The 25,537-nt window shown below is 39.2% G+C and overlaps 3 protein-coding genes across 5 annotated transcripts; 2 read left to right on the top strand and 1 right to left on the bottom strand.

The window, feature by feature from the left end:
- The first annotated feature begins 1,758 nt into the window (after positions 1–1,758).
- ABCG7 (ABC-2 type transporter family protein) lies at positions 1,759–13,048 on the top strand. 2 transcript variants are annotated; one of them, XM_008813755.5, is made up of 11 exons: positions 1,759–2,173; positions 2,684–2,874; positions 3,000–3,150; positions 3,945–4,077; positions 5,745–5,946; positions 6,606–6,882; positions 7,426–7,557; positions 10,248–10,468; positions 11,061–11,273; positions 11,366–11,450; positions 12,432–13,048. In XM_008813755.5, exons 1-11 carry the CDS (start codon positions 1,919–1,921, stop codon positions 12,591–12,593), a joined length of 2,022 nt encoding a protein of 673 aa, XP_008811977.3. In that variant the 5' UTR covers positions 1,759–1,918; the 3' UTR covers positions 12,594–13,048. The 2 variants fall into 2 exon arrangements, with proteins under 2 accessions (XP_008811977.3, XP_088578171.2); XM_088722045.2 differs by lacking the exons at positions 11,061–11,273; positions 11,366–11,450; positions 12,432–13,048 and having other exon boundaries at positions 10,248–10,472.
- Positions 13,049–14,218: 1,170 nt separating this feature from the next.
- Positions 14,219–17,999, bottom strand: LOC103722987 (small ribosomal subunit protein RACK1z). Of its 2 annotated transcripts, XM_039128632.3 has the most exons (3): positions 17,023–17,999; positions 15,016–15,120; positions 14,219–14,445 (listed from the first exon to the last, which is right to left on the bottom strand). In XM_039128632.3, the coding sequence occupies exons 1-2, from the start codon at positions 17,893–17,895 to the stop codon at positions 15,019–15,021; spliced, it is 975 nt and encodes a 324-aa protein (XP_038984560.2). In that variant the 5' UTR covers positions 17,896–17,999; the 3' UTR covers positions 14,219–14,445; positions 15,016–15,018. The 2 variants fall into 2 exon arrangements, with proteins under 2 accessions (XP_038984560.2, XP_089786911.1); XM_089930785.1 differs by lacking the exon at positions 14,219–14,445 and having other exon boundaries at positions 14,886–15,120.
- Positions 18,000–19,203: 1,204 nt separating this feature from the next.
- LOC103722988 (uncharacterized) lies at positions 19,204–25,123 on the top strand. Its single transcript, XM_008813757.6, has 6 exons — positions 19,204–19,745; positions 22,398–22,468; positions 22,573–22,643; positions 22,742–23,263; positions 23,335–23,425; positions 24,841–25,123. Exons 1-6 carry the CDS (start codon positions 19,604–19,606, stop codon positions 24,925–24,927), a joined length of 984 nt encoding a protein of 327 aa, XP_008811979.4. The 5' UTR covers positions 19,204–19,603; the 3' UTR covers positions 24,928–25,123.
- Positions 25,124–25,537: the final 414 nt, after the last annotated feature.

A 25,537-nucleotide genomic window follows, 5' to 3' on the forward strand; every position in this document is an offset into this window, starting at 1 on the left:
AGCCCCTTGATCCAGCAATCCGACCCCGAGTCGGACATCTTCGGCTCCGCAGCCCGACCCCGAGTCGGCTGCCCCTTGATCCAGCAATCCGACCCCGAGTCGGACATCTTCGGCTCCGCAGCCCGACCCCGAGTCGGCAGCCCCTTGATCCAGCAATCCGACCCCGAGTCGGACATCTTCGTCTCCGCAGACCGACCCCGAGTCGGGCATCTCTCGACAACGACAGGCTATTCCCCAGAGGCACGCCGCGGCCCTCTGCTCCACTACACCCAGCAACGGTCGTATCCGGCGCTGCTCCACGATCCCCTGTAACAGCCGTACAAAGCGGAGCTCCACTACGCCCTGTCATGGCCGTACCCAGCGCTGCCCTACGACGCCCTGTAACGGCCATGTCAGTGGCAGCTCCATCGTGCTACACGATGACCAACCCCCCAAAAGGACCCCCCAGCCTGGTATATATGCGGCTGGGGGGAAAAGGGGGAGGGTAAGCAAGAACTTCCAGAGCATTCTCTTACTTGCTACTATTATCTCTCCTTCTCCTCCAATCTCCTCTGACTTGATCGTCGGAGGGCCCCCACTACCCCAGTGGTGGTGCGAGGCTTGCTTGCAGGTTTCCCGGTGGAAGGTGGAGCGCAATCAACACCAACCAAGGCAACTCAAACAGAACCCCGTTCACACTGCTGTGCCAATCGTTCTCGGTTTGGACCACCAGCAACAACATGCATTCCATTCATATTCGTATAGCATATGCCCAACTTCTCTGGATTTCATATATCATATGCAGTAGAAATAAAAATTATATTTAATATTATATTTCACATGGCACAACTCATATGATATGTCTTTCTTTTCTTTTTAATCGTGAACAAAATTTTTGCAGGAAAAAGATCCAAAAAACTGACGCCCAAGCTTCAAGGAGACAAGAAAGAAAAGCTGGTCTAGCATGCAATACCAATTTCGAACCAAATCTAGCCACCCGCCAGATGAGCTTATTATCCTACTAGAAGACATGCACGAGGCTTAAAAGAACAAGCATTTGGAGCTCAAAACCCTAGTCTTGGAGAGAAGTTGCCCATCAAAATCATTGAAGGATAGTTTAATTATTTAAAAATTCCATATAAATTTACGTGTTGAATGCCATATATTTTTGCAGCTCAATCCATCTTCCAAACTTAGTATTCATGCCCGTCAATTGGATACATGTCCTGTTACAAGTCGAATGTTCACACAATCCTCAACATCATTTGTTTTAAACTACCAAATAAGCGTAAATTTACCTTTCAATTCTACAATGCCCATTGATCTCCTAGCTCCCAAGCCCTATGGTTTTTGTGACGGCGGAATTTGATCCTATATCCTGTTAGGCAATAATTTCTTTGGGGTACAAGCATCTCTCAAAAGCAAACTCTCCAGTGGTGCATGATATTATTCATATTGTACAAATTTGTTTCACCTCACAGTCTTCATTTGCATAAGGTCCCATCAATATGTTGTTCTCACACAGGAATTTGGCAGCTACTTAAAAAAAATAAAAACATATTTTCCTAACCAAATTCAAGAATTTATAGAAAAGAAAAAGGCGACAACACACAACATTGCTTTTGCCATTTTTATTCCGTGAGAAGCATCCTGACTTGATGGGCCAACTCTTGGCATGACACATATCTAAACCAAGCCCGAATAAAAAATGGACCGTTAAACTTAATTTGCTCGCCGGGCCCATTAACTCGACCGATCTCTTATTAAGCAAACAAGCGACTGTGGCCGCACGTTATGGTTTGCAGAGGATAAAATCCTTCACCGTTTCCGCCCGCATCCCATTTTTTGCGGCGACGACTGCCGAGCTATCCCTCTCACAAATAGAGCGGGAGCGACCGAGCGAGAGCCGAGAGGGATTGAGGGAGAGAGAGAGAGAGAAATGGTGGTGGTGATCGGTGGAAAAGGGTTGGGCCAGCTCCTGGCGGCGCTGGCGGCGGCGTTCTTCCTCCGGGCAATTACCGGTCCTGGCCCCGCCTTGGCGCCGGAGGAGGAGGAGGAGGAGGAGGAGGAGCAGTCGGAGGATGCCGGGAAGATCGCTGACGACGAGGAGGTTCCGGACTCCGGCAAGGTCTTTCCGGTCACCATCCGGTGGAGTGCCGTCACCTGCTCCCTCTCCGACAAGCGAGGAAAAACGGTAAGCCGGCGGCGACGAAGCCCCCTAACTATTCTGTCCATATTTCGGATTCCTCACTACACGCGTAAGCTAGTCCAGAGTGCATTGTCACGCTATCGTGCTCCTGTAGGGTTGTGCAGGTTAGCATGAGAGCCGTAGCTTTTCTAACTTGTTCCGTCCCGACATTGTTTCCGGCCTGGCACGAGGTCTCGAGCTGTTTCTTGATTGTCTTCGTGAATGCATGATATTTCTTCTAATATTAACAATACTTCCTTTCTTTTAATATACTGCAAATCTCGTCCAATACCTTAAGTTTATGTAGAATTATTTGTTTCAGTGTAATTACTGGTTTTCTAATATTTTGGCTTCTTTTCTTTCATCGTAAGATAATTTGTTCATTCTTATATCTCCGTTCCATTTGTCAATTTCAAGGGGGAGAGATGGACAATTGGGCAGCTAAGAATATTGTGGACACTCCCGTTATTGTCATTATTTATTATTATTATTATTATTGTATGATGTGTTTCTTAGGTGAGGTTTCTGCTGACAAATGTGAGCGGGGAGGCCAAGCCAGGAAGGTTACTTGCAATCATGGGGCCATCGGGATCAGGGAAGACCACATTGCTCAATGTGCTTGCCGGGCAGCTCGCAGCGTCCCCCAGGTTGCGTCTTACCGGGCATCTAGATGTCAATGGACGGCCAAGAACAACTGGAGGTGATAAGTAAGTTCCCAAGCATCTTGATGTCAGTGCGCCTTTCTAGATTGTTTAAGAACGATGAAATTTTCACCAGAGTGAGTTGCCTTGGTGAAGTTCTTTCGGAATAAAGCAAATATGTGGTTTTGCAGGATGGCTTATGTGAGACAGGAAGACCTTTTTTTCTCGCAGCTGACAGTTCGGGAAACATTGTCACTTGCTGCTGAGCTCCAGCTTCCCGAGTCATTATCAGCAGCGAAGAAGGATAAGTATGTGAGCCAGCTCCTGTTCCGATTGGGCTTGGTAAGTTTGGTATCATCACTAAAAATAAGATAAATTGGTGGAGTAAGGACTGTGACTGATGTCATATGCATATAATAGAAGTTTCGGCTAGTTTACTGCGATGATACTGAAACTCAAGACATGCATTAAGGTGGAAAATTGGTTCTTCAGTCGATAAATCAGGCGGTCCATTTCAGGTTGGAAAGTTGACTGGCCAATCAAGGAAGCCAATTGACCGATGTCTTGAGTTTTCTCTGAACCTCCAAAAGAGAAGTTGAAACTGAAATATTTGAATATTAATTGAGAATTTGAGATCAATCTGTATAGTATTAAAAACTTCAAAAATGGCCAAAACTGCAACCCATCTTGTTCAACTGAGACTTAAACCAAACCAAAACCTACTAAACCCTTAAGATTCAAAAGATTTTTTTTATAAAAATCATTAAATATATCAAAATTTTTGTGAAGTTGTTGCAACAAGCTCCTTTCACTCTCAGCTTAATGCATATTCTTTCGTCAAAGTCTCTTAAAATGTACCTCGACTTTTCATTATCTATTTATTATTTGATTTCTTTCTATCAATACTAGAACTTGCAAGTCATGTTGGTCAGACTTTTTTCTTCCATTTATTTGATTGAAAATGAAAAGACCTGTGCTAATGAGGAAATAAATGTTTTTGGGTGAGAAAAATGTTCCTTTAGCAAATTCTAGTTTTTATAATTCATTATTTTCAATTTCCATATAACGGATACAGGGTACAAGCTGTACTTATCTTCTTTTATTTTTTGTTGAATATGTTTTCACTTCATCAAAAGGTCAACTGTGCTGATTCTATTGTTAGTGATGCAAAAGTCCGTGGAATTAGTGGTGGTGAAAAGAAGCGTCTGTCACTTGCTTGTGAACTGATTGCTAGTCCATCTGCTATCTTTGCAGATGAACCTACAACTGGTACGACTGTGCTTTCATCACCAATTCACCAACATCATTACTTTTTGTCTTCTCCAAATAACTTATTGGTAGCTTCTTTATCACCATTTAGCAAATTGGTCCATGAATAACTAAACACATTTCTTTTAGAGATATGTACTTTTGGAAAAAAAATTTAAAACCCAGCCATCCGTTTGAACAAATAATAGAACATGTGATTCACTAACATGGTATAGTTTCACACATTGTCTTGCAATGTGAACTTTTTAGATTTGTTTATATTATTTTTTTGCTGATGAATTGGTCAGGTGAAAATAAAGACTGATTCTAGGTTGGAGGTTAGGCTTTTTGATTTTGAAGGTGTGGTCAACATACATGTGACTGCAGCCTGGCAATTCCTACAAATGCTGCTGGTACACCCAAAACAAACAGCAAGTGGGCCTTACATAGTAGCAGCTGCGTGATAATGGAGGGTAGAGGTGGGGTTAACCTAGTATATCTTATGTCTCGAGCCTATGATTAAGGTAAAGAAAATAATTAAATAGAATCAGATATGTCAAGATAACTATCATATTCAAATTTCAGCTGCGAAAATAATATACTGGTATTTGAAAGGCATCATTGCCAACCTGTTTCTACTTTTTTCAAGTTTGCTGTCCATCAGAAATTCCTAAAACTATATATAATGATGTGGTGCTCATTATTTGATATAAAAAAATAATTTCAAAACTTTTCTTATATAGATAGATCCATTGCTCAGGTGAAATATTTAACTCAAGATGTTGGAGATAAATTGGCTGAAGAATAAATCATAAAAATGCAACATAACTAAAAGTGAATCATAAAAATGCAACATACTACCAGTCATTTTTCCTACTTAGCTCTTATCATCTACTACTATAAGATTCAATACAGCTTAAAATGAAAAGGTTGGATAAACATCAACTGTAGAATTTCCTTAATAAAAAAGTGATGCTCCCATATTTTTTCCTTGATTCCTTTTGTTCTTCCCATTGAAGTCTTCCATACATCTACATATGCTTTTACTTTTCTGGAGCATGCTCTAGTAGCAACATAATGTCAATTATAGGATGCTCTGCTCCAATGCATTCAAAGTAAACAGATCTAGTGATCCACTTGACAGCAAGGTTTTGGAGCGAAGATGGAGCAGCTAGATGGTAAGGTTTTCATCAAGTTCACAGTCAAGAGGAAGAAGAAAATCTTACCAATCCACTAAGTTTAGAAAGAAAAGACTACAATTTGGATAATCTTTAAACATGTCCCGGTCTTATGAGAGCCTCAACATTGAGACCCGCAGTTACCATGGATATGTATTTCTCTGTCAATACCTTTATATCAATTCATATTTGCAGACATAGCTCATGGCAGGCATTAGCTCTCTGCATTTAAGCAGTGTGAACTGTTAGTTGTACAATGTAGGTGTGAGTTAACTGCCATCTTGGACTAAACTTTTGTACTATTTAAAGATACTGATTGAATATTTAAAGTACCAAAGAACAATCCAACGTTTCTTTGTTTACTTTTTTCACCAGACGGGGAGCTAGATTTGACATTTAATCTCTCAGGGTTGTACTATCACCTTTTTTTCACATTTTTTCAAACCAGTCAATTATGGTAGGTCTGTTTGATTCTGTGCATGCCAACAGAATTGTTTGTGGTTCATGCAGGTCTGGATGCATTCCAGGCAGAGAAGGTTATGGAAACTCTTCAACAGCTTGCAGAAGATGGACATACTGTGATATGCTCTATACACCAACCTAGAAGTTCGGTATATGGCAAATTTGATGACATTGTGTTGTTATCAGAGGGGGCTGTTGTTTACATGGGTCCTGCAAAAGATGAACCTTTGACATACTTCGCAAAATTTGGGTTATTACTTTTCCACTTTTTCCACCCTGTCATTGTTTCAAAGCTTAAAATATTTTTACAACTTACTTTGTCTTACATGTATTGCAACCATATCTTGTTTTTATGCAGTATCAATTTTGTTTCTCTGCTGCCGACATTTTGAAATTTATAAAATTGAAATTTGAGAAGAAAGTGTTGGAGCAAATGCATTCTCATTAGCACATTAGAAATAAATGTACTTAAATGATTCCTTAACCCTTTTAACTGCACTATATATCAATCATAGATTTGGCTATTGTTCATTGTTTTTCCTTACTAATTGTTTATGAGTGTGTCCACTCAGACAGAGAAAAAAAGCCTTTTTATGAGTGTGTTTACTATCCTATATTTTCATTCTCACTCTTTTGCATGTCATTCTGGTTCTTTTCCCCTGTGTTTATAAATGCAATGAAGATGAAGATGCATCGACTGTAAAATTGTCATCATGGCTTTCTTAATAAATGTTGTTTGTTCTCATCGTTAAATTAAGTTTAGGTTTTGCTGACTTATTCTTGCATGCTAACTACAGCAGGTATCAAAAAAAATGCTTCTATAGTTGCATATACCTCGTGGTTTTTGACTTTCTGTTATATTAACTTAGTACAGTCAATCTTTTGACATTTTGGATGCTGCTGTATCAGGTATCATTGTCCAGACCATGTGAACCCTGCTGAGTTTTTGGCTGATCTCATATCAATTGATTATAGCTCAGCTGAAAGTGTACATTCTTCCCAGAAAAGGATTGATGATCTTGTTGATGCGTTATCTAAAAGCACTCCATCTATTCAGTGTACTAGTCCAATTATGCAATGGGAGGTCTCCAAAGTTCCATCAAAGTTTCGTAGGAAATCTGTAGTTAAGAAGCGAGGTGGTTGGTGGAGGCAGTTCCGGTTACTCCTTAAACGAGCATGGATGCAGGTTAATGTCATTCATTATTGTTCGTTTCAGTTTCACTGTGTGCTTATTGCTTAATATATATATTTTTAAAAATCATATGCTGTTGTCGAAGATTTGAGAAAGCTCAGTACAAAGAAGGATGTGGACTGTTAAGTAAGAAAAGATGATGAAAGATCGATCCTGAATGATTTGGATCAGGTCTATTGCTCAATGTCATATAGTTGCTATGACATTATATCATGAACTCCTCACATTATCGTCCAAAGTAGGATAACCATGAGATAGTAATCAGGATCAGATCATTGTTGCAAGTTTCAAGGTACATCAAGTCAATGTATAAAAACAGATCCCAAAGAAGGTATTCCATTTATGCAGTTATAACTGCTCGTCTCGTAACAATTTGTAATGTGTCATCACCGTCTATAATTCTATATGAATAAACCTTTGAAAACTCTTTTATCTATGCCTTCTGCTAATTGGGCAATTTGAATTGATAGTCATGTTATTTTATAATCACCTTCTGAATTCATCTCAATCAGCACTCAAGGGTTCTGTTATGCTCAGGCTTCTCGTGATGGACCTACAAACAAAGTTAGGACAAGAATGTCTATTGCATCAGCAATCATATTTGGATCAGTCTTTTGGCGAATGGGTAGAACTCAGACCTCAATACAAGATAGGATGGGACTTCTTCAGGTATGCATCATCCTTGTGCTTTTTGGTCCTAATGCCTTATATCTATTTTTTTTAAAGGTGTCTGTTCAATGGATTAAAGATGCATTGACACCTTTTATGTGTTGAATCTTAATGTCTTCTAACATCTGTGGCTTAAATACTACAATGGTCAAACAGTTATTAATCTTCTAAAATATGGAAATTCTTTCGAGCACCAAATCAAACCATGTGAGTCCAATCTCGCGACTGATAATATCCTTTAATTCTCTCATGTTCTTTCCTTTTGAGTTAGCCTGTCAATAGTGTCTTTCTAGATTTATCAAGAACAACATGAAGCAGTATTAAAATCATGTGTGGCTAGAGTGAGAAAATAAATCTCCCAGTCAATCAGCTCTGCCAATGAAATCTCAAGATTAGGTAAAAGCGTAGAAACAGATTTCAGAGTAGCTTAAACCCAAGAAGGAGACAAATCAAGAATTAGTTTCAAGGTGACATGCAACTTATCCTTTTGGAGCTGACGTAACAAACTACGCGAGCCTCCCGATGAAGCCCTCTCTTTTGGAATCTCTCTTCTGTTTAGCGAATCGGGAATCGGAACTATTTAAAGGAATTCAAGTTGCAATCGGTCACTTTCAATGTGTTCTGCGTGTCTCGTACATGAACATTTGGTGATATTTTTCTTAATAATTTTTTAACTGTTCTTATATATGCAATCAATATTTTAACATTCCCCTCAAATTTTTGTTTGTCAGTTAAATGTTCAAGATCTCTATTTCTTTGATTCTTCTAGTAGTTATCTATGATTTGTTGGAGGCATACTCTTTCACATTGTGTGTTCTTAATTCTTGATAAGGTGGGCATTGCCCTTAAAAGAGTTTCCTTCTTGACTTTGGTTGCCTAACCTTCCAATGGAGGGGGAAAAAAACATGTAAATGGCATTAGCATCTTTTAAGCTGTTGTGGCTTTGTTTGTTTCTTCTTACAACGGGATTCAACTTTCATCTACAATTAGGCTGTCATCTGGGTGCATAATCTATATTTCATGGACTAAGCATATAAAGGCCAGTCGGCAGTTGTGACTTCTTTTGACAAAATGTGAGCTCGGTAACTTGACTATGCTGTTTGAAAGACCCTGATTGTCTTCACTCTTCACCTTCAGGAAACATTTGGCAAGCAGGGCATATTGGATGTTTTGTAATCTTCAGAGTGCTTTTTGTTTTGTCAAATAGAAATGTTTATATACTATTTACTATTCTCTTGCATCAATAAAGGTTTAACCTATTGACTAAGCACATGGTGTCAAGTTCTGATGGGCATGTACTGTACTAGGCCGGCACCGACACTCAGCACTGGGTTGATGCCAGGCACCAGGTCTGCCGACCCATATTGATCCATGCTGGTTTGGCACAAGTCAATACGGTGGATATTACTTAATAAGACAAAAGTTTTTTTTTAAAAAAATATTCTTTTATTATGCCAAGGAACACATTGGTGTAGCACGGCACAACACATGCCTTGCTGGCCACTGGCTGGCATACCCCATGCCAATAGCAGTGTAAAGCCTTGATTGAGCATTAGTTATATAGAAGCCAATATTTTGCCCCCCTGACATCCTCCTTTTTTATATTGCTAGTGTTTGTCTTGTATACGGAAAAGTTCATCTGTAGGGGGAAAAATTGGACAAGAAGTGAGAATGTTCTCAAAGGAGAGCCTCCATTAAGGTTTTGGTGCTTGGAACATAACAAAGAAAGTTCCTTTAGTTCATCTTAAATTTCTTTTGTTCATAAATCTTGATCAGTTGGTGGAAGGGGCTCTGAGGAAGGGACCTTTGCATTATGGTATACAATATATGGAACTAATGTGGTAGTGAAGTAGCTTTGACGTTTCCATTTTCTCCTCAACTGATCTGGGTTTTAAAGAGTTTAGTGGTCATGTAATTGTTTGGAATGTTGAATTAATTAGCAGGATGCAGAACTTTTAATACTTCAACATAATATGATGCCTGCAGAGGCATAGGTTTTCTCAATGAAACAACTGGACCTAAGAAGGAGCAATGAAAGTGCCCTAGTATGGATATTAAGTTTGGATGCTATTTCCAATCTACCGATTGAAAAGCTAATTTGTTACAAATTAACATGGCAATGTACAGCCATAGAAGGAGCATCTTTAGATAATCATACAACGGATTATGTTCAGCATTAATTGGCGGACTAGGTACAGAACCTGCCTACTACTTTATTCCATCTGCTGGCACTGGAGGATAGTTGCATGGTAATTCTCTTTTTTGTTTGTAAGTTAAACTTTTTCTTATATTGATGAAAGCTGTGATTTAAAGCCTATTGGATGTTTCAATCAATTTTTTGCTGCTCTACCCTTGTGACTGGACATTTTTCACAAACTTTGTGGCACCAGTTGATCTTTTTCAGCTAATTTTACATATCATTTAACCACTAAGTACATGGATATATATGGTCTCTCTTATGTTTCAGTTATCCTCCTCAAATAATGGTATTAAGTACATTTGTTGTTTCATCTGAAAAGTTCTCAGTGAATTTAAATTTATGACTTGCCAACAAATAGTAGTAGCAATCATTGATTATGGTAGTGTAGTCTCCTTTGTCAAATACTCAGTAAAGCACTTCAAAATTTTCATAATGTGTTAAGCATTGATATGTATCTCTTTGTTTTATATATATATGTGTGTGTATAAAGGTGGCTGCAATAAACACAGCAATGGCAGCCCTTACAAAGACAGTAGGTGTATTTCCAAAGGAACGTGCAATAGTAGACAGAGAGCGTGCCAAGGGTTCATATGCACTGGGTCCATATCTGCTATCTAAATTGCTGGCTGAAATCCCAATAGGAGCAGCATTCCCGTTAATGTTTGGGACAGTTGTCTATCCCATGGCTCGTTTGCATCCTACTCTATCCAGGTAAACTATGTATTGTTTCCATTATTGCAACATTGGATTCATATGAGTCAATCTTATAAGAACGCCATAAACTTCTCTTGCACAATGATCCTAGCTATAAATTGCATGCTAAGTGTCATTTCCCAACCATTTGTCATTTAGATTCATAATGGCTTTTTAAAGTCATGTTATACTGTTTGCATCTATTTGATGGTCTTTCCACTCCCTCCAAATGGTATCTATTTAGGCCTTTTCTTGACTCCAACACAACCCAGACCATCTTCATTGGGTTCTGCCTTTTTTTTTTTTTTGTAGCTTTGCACGAGCTCATGCCATCTCGACCGGCTTTTCTACCTCTCTTTCTTAATGCATCATCTATTCTTCAAATATATTCATTTTGACTTTATCCTTGAGTTTTTTCCATGGGACTATCTTACCATTCGCGTCTTTGCCTTGCTCACCTTGTCAGCAAAAAGTTAATGACTCAAAAATTAGAAATTTGGCACCTAGCTTGATATGCTTACATACCTGTATGAGATTTCGGCCATTTGATATCTTTTTCAGTAACTTGGCCAAGTTCATTAAAGCCTTTGACATGGAATTTGGAATTCAGATTTGCAAAGTTTTGTGGCATTGTGACAATGGAGTCATTTGCTGCTTCAGCAATGGGTCTTACTGTTGGGGCTATGGTTCCTACAACTGAAGCAGCAATGGCCGTGGGGCCATCCCTTATGACTGTGTTCATCGTCTTTGGGGGCTATTATGTCAATGCTGAGAATACGCCTGCGATTTTTCGATGGATCCCTCAAGTCTCTCTTATAAGATGGTATATCTCATAATATATGAATTTGTGAGCTGGTAGGTGGTCATCTAGGTGATGATTGTCTGAGCATTATTATTTGTTCTTGTCATTTTCAGGGCTTTTCAGGGGCTCTGCATCAATGAATTTAGTGGGCTCCAATTCGAGCACCAACATTCATTTGATATACAAACTGGAGAACAGGTATCAATAGATGTTGTAGTCTTTTTTCAACAGCATTACAATATCTTTTGGGCTAAAGTGAGATAAAAATAGGTCAATTGAGAACTTGAAACTGTTCTTACAGATACTGATAGATCATACATAGCAACAAGATTAGATACCGTGAGAACTTGATGGCTTTTCTCAGTCACTCTGTTGTTGGAGTAGAAATGGCTGGCCTAGAATAAGTAATGTTAGACCAGATCTGTGCACCAGTCACATCTTCCATCTGAATGGCATTATTTTATCATAAGACCACTCTCAGGAATCAAGACCAAATCCTTGAATGGGCTTTAGTGCACTAAGATGGCATCAGGACTTAGATACTTTGACGCCTGAAGGTGTCTCTGCTTATTTATGAGACCTGAACCCTGTTAATCACTAGTCAGCACAGCAGAGGAGCATTGATTGGAGGGATTAAGGATCTGATAGATATTCTCATAGTGTTCAGAAACTCTATAGCATTTTAAACTGTTGCTAATACAAGCTAAAATCACCTTTTCTGGTATGTATACATCCATCACAAGAAAATGATTATATAGATAACAATACTATAATCTACTTTTGGTATAGCTAACAGCGTTCCTGCAGTGATTAATAATATTTCCTCAACTACTGGGACTCTTCAATACCTACCTATCCCTAAAATTCCAATAGTTTAGCTGGAAGAAGTTTGTAGCCATCAGATGCTGATTAAACCCTATACTAAAATTATAAACCTGAATGTGCAGTAATAAATGTGGAGTGCGGTGACAATTTTTAGCAATAGACTTCAGTATGCATTCTTAGTCCAATTTTCTTGTCTTTTCCTAAAAAAGATAACCAAAAGAAAACAAAATAATGCAGTTATGGATGTTGATGGGCTTAAGGTTTTTCGGTTCCTTTATTCTTTGATCTTAACTCAGAAGAGAAATCTGTTTTCCAGTAATGAAACATTATTTAATATATCTTCCTCTATGGCAGGCTCTGGACAGGCTTTCTTTTGGAAATAGTCGAATCAGGGATACGATTATTGCACAGGGCAGGATACTCATGTTCTGGTACTGGACCACTTACCTTCTCCTTAAGAAGAACAGACCAAAATATCAGCAACTTCTACCTCCAGAATATCAGCAACAAGAATAACAGAACACTCTGATTCAGAATTTGGTGGGCGTGTTCGGCAGTAGATAATCAGATAATCACCAAAAAGTCTTCTGCAAAAGGCTTGGGCAGCAGGTGTTGGATTCTAAAGATGAACATGTGCTCCCAAGTCATCTGGAAGAATTGAGCGCATGCAAATACTGCAGGCCTGTGGGTGGCAACCTAATGTTCCCTTTTGATCTTGGATAAGTTGGAAAGCTAAGTTTGTTCTATCTTGTAGATAACTGGTAGAAGTTGGATATGATGGTGAATGCATACAATATACCTCTGTATGAATGCATGCAAATATTGCTAGCATGTGGGTGGCAACCTAATGTTTAGTTCTTGGCAAATAAACGTATGCTGGCTTGGTTCAGATAAGCTGAAAATCATGTTTTGATGCTTTTGAACTGGGTAAACAAGTTCTATCTTTCCAATTAGTGAAACTGTTTGCCATATTTGTTCGATCTTTTTTTCTTGACACATACTAGTTTATGAATTGATAGGCAATATCTTATTATATTTTAGATTATTTATGGTACGTTTAAGTTATCTGTTGCTTTTTTTAATTAAAAAAACAGAGAAATTGCACAGAACTTTTCACCATGTACAAACGCTATTCTCCGCTAAAAACTTTATTCCGATTGTGATGAAAAGAGTTAAACGTTTAAAAGTTATCTCATCTCTCATGGCAAAGCCTGTTCTTCATTCCACCATGCGAACATCAAAACAAATTGACTTGGCCGAAAGAATTGCTTTCTTGCCAGATATTACTAATTTTCACTAATCTTTTCCCTCATAGGACTTTGGACTAGACCGATCATCTAACTCATGTATACAATCAATTGAAAACCTTCAGAGGTGCTGTTTTTTAAAGCGATCCCCATAACTATTTCCACAGACCATCAATTCATGTCAATCTCACTGCATTTGCCTCCAAAATCTCTCACAGAAGTTGAGATATCATGGCCCTAGAAGGAGATTCCAAACTAGAAACTTGGAAGGCATCAACCACTACCGCCAGGGCTCTGGTTGGGACGCCACCTTTTAAATGCGCATGGCTGGTATTATTGAAGCGTTTGCGTCAAGGCTTGCGACCAAGTAATATTACTGATAACTGAAGCGCTTCCGGAGTTGTCACCCACCTCATTAATCTTATGGAATCGAGCAACCACCTCCCCATCCATTTCCAATAACTCATATAGCAACAAATTATAGTTAGTGAATACTGGGAAAGTCAAATTACTGAAGCAGTATAGATAAAAGAAATAGGGGCGCAGAACGGGCAAAAGCTGAGCAAGATAAACGTTTTGCACGCTGAACTACCGCTGATACCCGCAACTAGCTGAGATGCCTGCTCTTGCAGCCATGCCTGGGTATAAGAAATGAGAACTAAACTCGGGGATCGGCCAAGCTCAGACGTGTACGCAAATCTGTTGCGATTCATGGCAACACACGGCCATACCCATACTGAATCTCTAGATATATTCAATTACATTAAATCTAATTTACCAGTTGTTATCCACCATTTGTAGCCTGGAAAATTGTTGCAATGTTCCTAAATAACCTGCAGTAGTGTCTGAATTCTGAAAGATACATGAAATCTTTAAATTGAATGCCACTGAAATAGTGATAATGGTTCCTGATTAAACTACTTCAATCAACCTAAATCGAAACATATTTTATACAGAACTAAGCAAGAGGCATAAGTAATGATAATGTGAATTAACAGGAGGCACGACTAAAGCAAGAGGTATAAGTAATGCTATTATGCTGTCCATCTTTCATCATTTATAAGCATCCGCTAAGAACTTTACGGAGCATAACAAGATTTTCATCACGGAACGCCTGTTACCTGGTCCTAGGAAAAGTGGCTTGAATTACATCAGAGCACTGTACCAAATAGCCTGAGGCTAAATTAATGCAAATGGTTAGCTGCAGATTTTCATGGTAATTATCACTTTGAATAATTTTCACAACAAAACCTGGTCTTTGGGCATGAAAGGATTTATATTGCTACTACATGCATGGAATTGACATGCATATGGGATAAAGACATGTAAGAGACTAGGTAACAATCAAGCTAGGCACCAACGAACAATCAAAATCAAACATTACCACGTAAACACCTCTACAATGCAGACTTAAAGCATGCCACAGTATTGAAGAGAAATAAGAACAGTGAAAAATTTCCATATAAGGCTTCTCGGAAAGAAGGCATCAGAAACACCTTTGTCTGGAAAGGACCTGCAACTTCAAAGATCTATTCTAGATAGAGCCAAGAATAACCTCAAATTTCCAAAAGCATAGCCTAAATACTTGAGTCAAAATTGACAAATACAAGCTAACCAGATAACTCATCCCATTTGAATAACATCATTTCAAAAAGGTTAAATGAGACCAAAACCTCTAACATAACTGCTACCTTCTAATAACGAGAAATGCCCCACACCCTGATAACACCATCAGTGTAGCCAGTAAACAGCGTGCTCCCATCAGCACTCCAGCTCAAGCTCGTGCAGTATAGAATCTGCAAATGTAGAAAGAGAAAAGCTTTTTCTCAAACAAGCATATAGTACATACAGACAGAATAATAGTTTTTCAATTTATTTTTTTTAAAAAAAATACTACTCTACATTCAATATCAATAAGAACCAAAATTTTAAAATGCCAAGACCTTGGCCATCTTGGAGAGTGCCCAATGCTGAGATTGGAGTAGTGCTGCAAGTACCACAGTGCACACCCATGATGAGTGTAAACCGGGTTTTGGTGCCCCATATACGGCAGGTAAGAGGTTTAATAGGGGGCTTTATGTCCATTTTACCCCTGGAGGTTCAGGGAAAACCTAGTTGGGGCGTATGCACTGGGGTACGCCATATGTACTAGGTTACACAAATCATCCAAAGTGAGAACAAGGTTTTATCTCAGACAATATAAGGGTTTAGGTCATATATGCAGCCACCACCCCAAAAAGAAAGAAGCCGGATAGGATGACATTCAAATATCCAAGGCATTGGATTGTATTAGCACCCACGTAGTCACCCATTCATTAGCTGTGGTCTCCATATATAGCAAATTTTCCAAAGGAAAGAGCCAAGAACTTGAAACTCTCAGCCAATATTTAGGAACCAAGATTTCTGAGATCTTGGTTAATATGGTAAACATCGATTAACTTCTATATGTATCAGCTGATTTGTATGATTAATAATTAAAATATTACCTTAAAAACAAATCAGAAAATCTTAACGATATTTTGATATCATATAGGCCAATACATCGGATATAGGTTTGTAGCAGGAAATAGACAGCCAACATATAAATTATACCATATCATAGTACCTGCCCAATACTAATATAAACCAATATCTCAGCCAAAATTAAAACCTTGTTAAGAATTGCAGAGAAGGCATTATTACCGCAGAACTAAATACATGAGAACAAGCAGTATAAGGATACTTTGGATTTTACCATCTTCACAAACAAGGATTTTGAATAGGTGCTCTATTATCATATCAAAAAATACGTTTTTCCCATACATACTTCAAACTAATACTGTTTACTGGCCCCAACAGTAAATCACACAACCAATCAACTAACTATTTTCTCCACAGTGGACATACAAAAAAATAGATACTTCTATCTTGTGGTAAAATATTCAAGCTTTAACCGTGCCTTGTAAGTATGATATTGTGCTGGGATACAAGAAAGGAATTGGAAATGATCCCTAACCATTCTAGACTTCTAGGGCATGATCGGTGTTGCTTCTCCTTTATGAGAAAAGAAGAAGAAGAAGGCTTTCTATCTTCTCCTAAAATGCTTATGACTATTTCTTCCAGCAGCACTTTTCAGATCATGTTACCGAACACTTAGTTTTTTCAAAAAAGTTTTTTTGTTTTAAAAATCATAGAAGCACTTTTTTTAAGCAACTAAATGTATAACTTAAAACAAGGTAAATCAGGCAAAAGAACTGATTGAACAGAAATTATGTAATAAAAGAACAGAATTTTCCCAGACCAAGGAAAGGAGCAAATCAATCCTGGATCTGCGATTTAATTTACATAAGATCCTGCTTTGCAAATTAATTGCAAAAACTGGGAGACTTAAATATCAAGGAATAATTATGCTGAACTTTGTCGCCGGGATATGAAAATATCCCACCGTGCTCAAAAATGAAAATCATGTTAACAACCAGATCTTGCAAATCATACATGTGCTTCCAACAAAATAATATCTGATTCATGCTCGTTAATTTTGCGTAATAACAGCCCATAATAAATCCAAACATAATAAATAGAACATTAGCAACATTAAAAAGTGAGGAGGAAAACAATAAAAATCCAATCTTTATACAGTAAAAACTTTAAAAAAACAAAATTTAACTCCAAAATAACAATAAAATGATAAAAAAAAAACCATGGATCTGATACGATACCTGGTTCTTGCTGGTGGGAGTCTCCGGCCTGAGATCCTGGACGATGGACTTGCTCTCGAGGTCCCAAATCTTGACGCTGTCCTGGGTGGCGGCGCAGAGCCAGTAGCGGTTGGGGCTGAAGCAGAGAGAATGAATAATGGCCCCGGCATCGAGCGAGTAGAGCCTCTTCCCCTCAGCCAAGTCCCAGAGCAGCGTGACCCCGTCCTTCCCGCCGCTGGCGCAGAGGGAACCATCGGGGCTGACGGCGACGGCGTTGACGTAGCCGCCGTGGCCGGTAAGGGTGGAGCGGAGCTTGCAGTTGGTGAGGTTCCAGACCTTGACGGTGCGGTCCCAGGAGCCGGAGACGATGGTAGGCTGGAAGTTGTTGGGGCTGAAGCGGACGCAGCTGACCCAGTTGGTGTGGGCGTCGGCGTCCTGTATGGTGTACTTGCACTCGCCGAGGGTGTTCCAGAGCTTGATGGTGCGGTCGCGGGAAGCGGAGACGATCTGGCGGTTGTCGATGGAGAAGGCGACGGAGAGAACGTCCTTCGTGTGACCGACGAAGCGGCGGGTGGTGGCGCCGGTGGCGAGGTCCCAGAGGCGGAGCTCGCCGTCCCAGGAGCCGGAGAGGGCGAACTGTCCGTCGGAGGAGAGTACCACGTCCTGGACGAAGTGGGAGTGGCCAGTGAGGCGGCGGCGGGGGACACCGTAGGCGGCGCCGCCGGGTTCGCCGGCGGCGGCGGCGGGGGAGTCCTTGGTGAGGTGCCAGACGAGGACGGACTTGTCGCGCGAGGAGGAGACGATCATGTCCGAGTTATCCAGCGGGGCGGCGATCGCCGTCACCGGGCCCGAGTGGCCGCGCAGGGTGCCCTTGAGGACCAGCGTCTCCGCCATGGCCGTAGGATGCGTATCGAACGATAAGGAAGAGGACGGGATCTCGATCTCCTTCCTTCGCCGCCGAGGTTACTCCCTGTAGGAAACGAGTGGTGATGGTCGGGAGGGATTTTTATACGGGATAGGCTGCCTAGGGTTTTGGGAGACGAATTAGGGCTGCAGGTCGGACTGGGCCAACGCTTTGGGCTGCTTCGAGATTTCCCAGTCAATAGATGGGCTGGAAAGAAGATCTTGGGCCTTGGGCCATTAGCGTGCCGTGGAAAGTGGGACTCTTAACTTAAAGAGCAATAGGTAATCTAGCATTTAATCAGGGATTATACATTCTGTTCCAAGTGAGATTTCTTTGGAAGTCTGGAATTCCCAGCAACTTTGAATTTCACAACTTATCAAAGGTTCCAGCTTACCAAACTTATGACTTATTGAAGTTTATTCGAGCTTGATTATGAGATATTTAATTCGTTTACTATTATTTCAAACCTCATTCATATTTTTTTTAGAATCGAATTTAGTTCAATTCCAGAAGCTATAGCTTGATTTAAAGAATAAACAAATACACTAATAAGACTTAATTAATTCATATTGATATAATTTATAATATATATAATATGGAGCCAAGACTTGATCGCTCATTTTTTTGGTGTGGCTTAAAATGGATTTTAAGTTTTTTATTCAATATTTGACTTCTTTAGCTACAAATTTAATTTGTTATGAGTTTTATTTTTTGAGTCCAGCTATGGCTGAGCTCAAAATAGTCGGTTATTTTTTGTTCATCTAATTTACTATTTTTAACTGATTATACCTTCAAACTTGCGATAAATGAATCTTTCCCATCTGAATCTATTATTGAACCTTGACGATATCCAATTAATTTATTAGATGCACTTGTCCTATGCTTAGTTTAATCTAGTTGGCCCATTGACCCACAAATATGTACAAGTATATGGTATGCACAGTCTGACTCAGACACTGAATTGGTCGAGCTACTGGAGTGCTTGGATGATTAGCTGCTTAGACCACAGGTCAGATTGTGATGGTTCTAATGCTAATCGCTCATGATACTAGATGGAAGAGACCATATTCAGACCGTTGCTCCGAATCCAATCTAAAATAGCAAAGATAATGGAGTACTAATATTTTGAATTGGAAGAAAAATAAAATTAAGAAAGATAAATTTAGATGGAGAAAATAAATTAAATAAAATTTATAAATACCAAATCAAAGACTTCAAACAAAAGTCTCATAAAATCTATTTTCCGGGGCACATTATGGTAAGACTAAAAACTATGCTCTTCGGACTCAGACTAGCGTATCATCATGGCGGCCACGCTTTCTAATGCGGGTCCTTTATCCGCGGTCGCCGCCGCAGCGGCGGTGGAAAGCTGCATTGGATTCTCCTTACCCGACCAACGGAGTTCCGTTACTTCCGCTTCGTTCCTCTCCGGCCTTGCTTGCTTTGAGATTCCAACTTCGGCTGACATGGCGCAATATAGGGATCCCTCCGCATGATCTATTCAGTATAGAGGACCAACCCTCAAAAGCTTGCCTTTGGGTCGAGGACGGTGTGTGTCATCAATTGAATTGGATCCGATCTCTTTGGCTCTCTTAAATTCTTCATCGAAATTGCTTCGTTTGTGTTCTCTCAATTTCTGATGTTTTTCTGGGTCTCCTGAGTACATTCGAAGAGGGGCTTAAATCGAGAGAGACAGAGATGGCCGACAAGCCGAGCCGGGCGCTGGTGATATACGGGGACGGCCACGCTTCTCTGCTCTCTCCCTCGCATGCCCATCTCCACTCATTTGCCTCTCGGGCCTCCTGCGGCTTTCTTTCCCTCCGGACCCCCCCTCCCACCGGTACCTCTTTCTTTTCCTCTCGCATTCCCTTCTTTTCTTGTAGTTGTTAAATTTAAAGCGATCCCTTCTTGTTTGTCTGGCATGAAGGTCGAATATTTAGTTAAAAAATGGTTGCCATGCTTCAAATTTCTCCTTTCTTTTTTCAATTGTGGCTGAGGGGATTCGGATGGTCTGACCATTGGAAAGGACTGTTATGGTGGATGCTTGGTTATTCACCCGGTTTCAGTTGGGTCATGCGCCTTGAAATCACTTGCTTTTTTGAAAGACAATAAGGATTATGCTTTCTATCCCATCCTGAAAAACGAGCCACAATGTGTTTGTCTGAATGATTCTATCAGTAAACTGATGTTTCTTATGTTATCTCGTGAAGTTTATGAAGATGGTGCAATAACGATCAGGAATAGGATAGCCATAATATAGTTTGGATTTCTAATTAGAGATTTCTTTGGAGAAGCGATTATGATTTCTTTGGAAGATTTAGAAGGTAATGGTAGCTGCCCATTGGATTGGAGAAGGAATGAAAGAGGTTCTATTGTTGGCAAGAGAAGTGAGTGTCGGTTGCCATAAATAGTTGGTAACAAGCATGCCTAGCTAGCCTCAATCCTTAGAAAGCTATCTTAATTGTTCTTTTTTGTTGACAAACTTTCTGAGGACTTGATAATTGCATGCTGGCTACAAATTTGGAAAATATGGAGCTGTTGGTACAGATCCAAGCTTCAAGGGTACTAAGTTACTTACAATGAACTAATATCCACTCACTGAGCATGCCACGGTAGACAGTGAACTAAAGATCTTTCACTGAATGCAGTTATCGAAGTAATGAAAGAGGAGAGGTTTGCCAAATCCCAAAACTATCATCTCCACACTGAAGTGCAAACCTGAAACATGCAAAGAATGATGGACCTCTAGCTTGTCTTTCTGACTAGTAGACATCACCCTTCATGTTTTTTGGGGCGATGAATTAAGAATGGCTTCTTTCTAGTTTTTATTGAAGTGGAAAGTAAGATAGGGGCATTGTCTTCTGGTAAATCTCGGGTTTACCTTAAATTGCCTTTTATCATTTGACTGTCCTTATGTGTGGTTACATGGGATTAAAGCATTGATTGTGGGGCCTTCTCTCTTATTACCAAGATAACCACCATTCATGTACCTATTGCTAGACTTGTTGTTTGGGCCACCATTCATGTGCTTATTGCCATGGTTGTTGTTTGGAATGATTATTTAATTAGTTGGACGTGAAGAATGCCTTTCTTCATGTTGATGCTTATAAGGTGGATGTGCAGCCACCTCCATCATATCCACTTGCATACAATCAATGTCATCTACCATTTATTTTGTGATTTTGAGAATCTCCTTGCACTTGGCGTGGGCTAAATTTATCTGCACTAAACAAAGTCATGCCATGTTAGGCTCTTCTATTTTTTCAGGGTGCATTATTTCTGCTTTTGTTTAACAACATCATCACTGATACGATGCCTCACATATTCAATCATTTAAGCAATGTTTTCAGAACTAATTTGAGATGAAGAGCCTTGGCTTTCTTTTCTATTTTCTTGGTGTTAAGTTTGCATCTTAGTTTGCTAGAAGCAGAGCGGCTGTGGGGATGAGGATACTTTAGAAGCACTTTTAGTAAGGATGCACTTAGGAAGTAGGTGCAAGTTTAAGATTATAGGAAGGTACGTGGATGCATTAGGTAGAAGATTCTGGCTACTAAGGGCTGCATACGGCATTAGTGGTTGTCTACCATTTTGTTAGAAGTTTGTTCATGACTTTCTTTTTTCTTGTGATTGCTTGATTAGATCACCATTATACCTTGTCCCAACTATTTATGATCTGCATTTTCCAGGCATTCCTTTCAAGGGATGCCTCTGATGTTATAACAGGGGATGTCTAACATCACAAATATTGAATTTGGACCCATGTCATAACTTGTCATGCTTTTTATGCTTGGTTATCAATAATAACATCAACTCTCCACCTTTCTAATCAGGGATTGAGACCACCATCTTGTTAATAGTCTAGAAATACTATTAACATATTGAATTGGTAGGTATTAATAGAAGTCAAATAAGTTAGGATTTTAGCATAAATGTGTTCTTTTTCCCAAATCCAGTTATATAATTGTGTTCTTTTATGATTTGATGCCTTGTTTCTCAGAAAAGTTTTTGCAACTTTCCCGTAGAGGCACAAGTGATAACATAAATTCATAAAAGCACCCTAATGCCCGAGATGACTGCTGGCAGATGTGCCTTCCCAAACGACCTTTCATGTCAGCCTTTTAGGAAAATTAAAATGTACTGATTCTAGGTGCTAAGTTATGCCACCGGAATTCTATTTAAGATGCAGTTTAGATGACCAAGATAGATCCCTTGAGTATATACCCGAATGGTTGTTCATTTGAGCATTCTACTGATTCAGTTTTTATTTTCCTTAAAAAGCTTTTAATCTGTTTTATGTAACTTGGGTAAAAACAGGTGCCTACTATCTCTTTTTCCTCATTGGGGCATCTGTAGTTTTAATCTCAATGGTTGTTTGCAAAGCAATTTTTTCTTGACAGAAAACAAATTTCTTTTAATTCAATATCTGGATAAAGTGTTTCGACTCTTTTTTTCCCTTTTCTTTGTGTGAGATTTTCTTGGGTTTAAATTTCAGAGTCTGAAAATGACAGAGTGGTTAGAGAACTAGCACAATTATTGGACGCATATGATTTCTATGCAGCAAGGGTGAGAAAAGTTACCTTGAAAAGTTGCCATCCATTTTGTGTAAGAATAACCAAATGACATAACACTAATTGTATGCTTTGTCAAATGTATTCCTGATCTTTTAGAATAGACAACATGAAGAAGCAGATGCTGATGCCAATCTAAAGGAATCTTCCATCCCAACAGTATCACAGAGGTAAAATAATATTTTCTTGTTTGACTGAATTGATGTAAATTATAATTAATATAACTTTTGTTGATTAAACTTATGAGCTCGTTGTTATTTAACTTCAGGTTTATGGGTTTGAAAGCTGCTATAATTACTGCTTGCCCGAATCTTAGCTCTTTTGCTAGAGAGCTTGGTTTTAGTGTTTTAAAAATTGATGATTTGATCACGAAAAGTGATCCCTCTGAGAAAAACCTTCAAGAGCTTCCTGAAGAATTAACATCTAAGTTACTAAAGTTGCTAGGCTTTTCTGGAGGGAAGGTTCTTGAAAAAAGTGAGTTTGATCTCGTGATTTTGCACATCAGAGCAAGTGATATGTCAAAAGATCCGAAAGAAAAGATGGCTGGTGGCACTGGTGTTGATTGGCTCAACAAGCTCATAGGTGGAATTATGCAATCAACACAGGCTGGGTTAGATATCGCTTATCGTCTACACTTCTCAATCATATTGAGCTATGGCACTGTGTCTGCAAGTGAGGATAGTTGCTCCTTTATTTTGAACTCTGGAACAGAAACAAATTCTGATCTGTCTTTTCTTCGCCCTTGTCAAAGTTATACCATCAAAGGAGGAAAAATATTAAATGATGTCAGGTAATGTAATGCAGTCACAGTCTGGGTATGATGGGGTTATATATCGTGACTGATTAAATTGTGTTCTGCAGGCATCACCATCCAATGCTAATTGCTCAGTGGCAGGAGGGAGTAACCCGCAGGGATATGGCTAGGGAATTCTCCTTTAATGAATTTAAAGAGGTATGTAATCTTTGGAGTGCTTTTAGCCTTAATGCATGCCTTAGCATATTAAATCTGAAAATTTGTTAAACTTCTGTTTACTTGTCTTCTTATTCATTGCTTCAATAAAGATTAATCACTTTAGAAAAAAAAACATGATGATAGTATCATAAATATGCAGCTGCTAGCAGCTTTCTTTGTCTATTTAGCAAAACATGATGCACGGTATTATGATGGAGGCTGCGGTACACTTGGTTCTATCTATGTTTCTGTCACTTTTATTTTCAGTTAAGAGGAAAACTAGACCATATTTGAGGTTTCGTAAGTTGATATCAGAAACTATTAGTCATGCATGAAAATAATGTTTGGAAAAGAAACCAATAATGGCATTATCAACCTTTCTATGTCCTAACTGATATTTATTCACCTGTCCTTGTAAATATCCAGACAAGTAGACAACTATGTGCATGCCTCTAACTAGTTTCAATTCTTAAGCACCTGTTCATGTCCATGCCTATGGGAGAAGGTGGCTGAGGCTTTTAAGTGCATCGGTGTATGCAATGACAACATATTTATTCTGAAATAGATATATAAGCTGGGACTCAGTTTGATAAATATTCAGGCTAGTAGACAATTATGTGCATTCCTCTAATTAGTTTCAATTCTTAAGCACTCATGTTCGTGCCTGCTGAGTTTTCTGAGTGCAATGGTGTATGCATCTGAAGTAGTTATATAGGCTGGGGACCCAGCTTGATGGATCTATTGAGTGCTGCAAATTGTGTGTTGTTGTTTGAGGCTTCATCCACAAGCATGGGATTGACTTTGTGGAGAAAGTTTGCTCAAATGGCAAATATGACATCCTTATTTTCTCCAATTGCTAATAGCCTATAATTAATAATTTATTTGCTAACTTGATTTGAAGGACTCATTTCTTCATGATGCTCTTTTGGTGGATGTACATGGTAGTTGTTAAATCATTTTGTGTTTATTATAGTCCAGATAAGAAGTGACATAAAACAATGCATTCCCATGCTTTGTTTTGACATGCTGCTTTCCCAGGGTTGCCCTGCTGTATTATTTTACTCAAGCACTTTTTAAAATTCCCTTTCTGAGAAATTGTTTACTTCATTATTGAGGTAATGAATTCTTGAAATAGTCCCATATACTGATCCATAAAGATTGTGCTATGAAGCTATTGGTCTTGTAGTTAAAATGGAAAGGGTTCAATTCTAATCCCTTCTCTTGTAGCAGAGATTCTTGAGTTACTGATACTGGTTGTTGACTAGGTGCATCTAAAGTTAGGCCTGTGCTGTAGAAAACCACATTCTATCTTGGCTTCCTGAACAATTAATTACCATTACCGTCATTCTTCTTTTCTAACTCCTTATTTTAATCTACTAAGAGACAATGTTCCATGTTTTCTTTGTATCATGCAGCGTGGGGGAAATCTTGCTATACTTGCAGACAGATTCCTGCACGAGGTGGCATTTAAGCTTTGGAAGGCACCTAAATATGGAGCTTGATGCTATCATTCATGAAGGTGTAATTTCTTGAATGACTAACCTGATCTCAGACTTGAAAAACCGAAAGTATGTTTAAATATCTCCGCAACTTCTGGGCCATATGGCCATTTTGCTTGCAGATCTTGTCAAAAATTACTTATGGGACTCCCAAGTGGATGCTTAATCCTTCCAAGAATAAAGACTCTAATGTTATAAAGGCCACTCTCTTGTAGTGTCTTTAAATTTGTTATGCTGATACTGCAAGATAAAGATAAAATCAGCGACCAAAATAAGTTTGCCATTCAGTGAGAGCTGCGCAGAATCATGCAATGTCGAGAAAAATAGTGTGTGGAACGGATGTTGTACTTTCACCGACGACCATATGTTGAACTCTGGGTTTGGGGCGTGACAAAACTTTTTTCTTATAGAAGTAGGCATATGCCTTCTAAAATTTCAGAATATTTCCTGTCTGAAACTTAGATGGTCATCTGAACGTCTGCATGGAATATTCAGGTTGGTCAGAAATTGTCTCTCTGGTTAAAAAGCCAGTGTGGTCAGAAATTGTTTCGTAACCCAAACTCCTAGGTGCTCTGTTGATAATGTATTCCGTTTTTGGCGATTCCATTCTATT

Source organism: Phoenix dactylifera, chromosome 5 (assembly GCF_051530095.1).
Source record: "Phoenix dactylifera cultivar Ajwa chromosome 5, Ajwa_hap1_PhDact_Kaust_v1.1, whole genome shotgun sequence".
Taxonomy (NCBI): domain Eukaryota; kingdom Viridiplantae; phylum Streptophyta; class Magnoliopsida; order Arecales; family Arecaceae; genus Phoenix; species Phoenix dactylifera.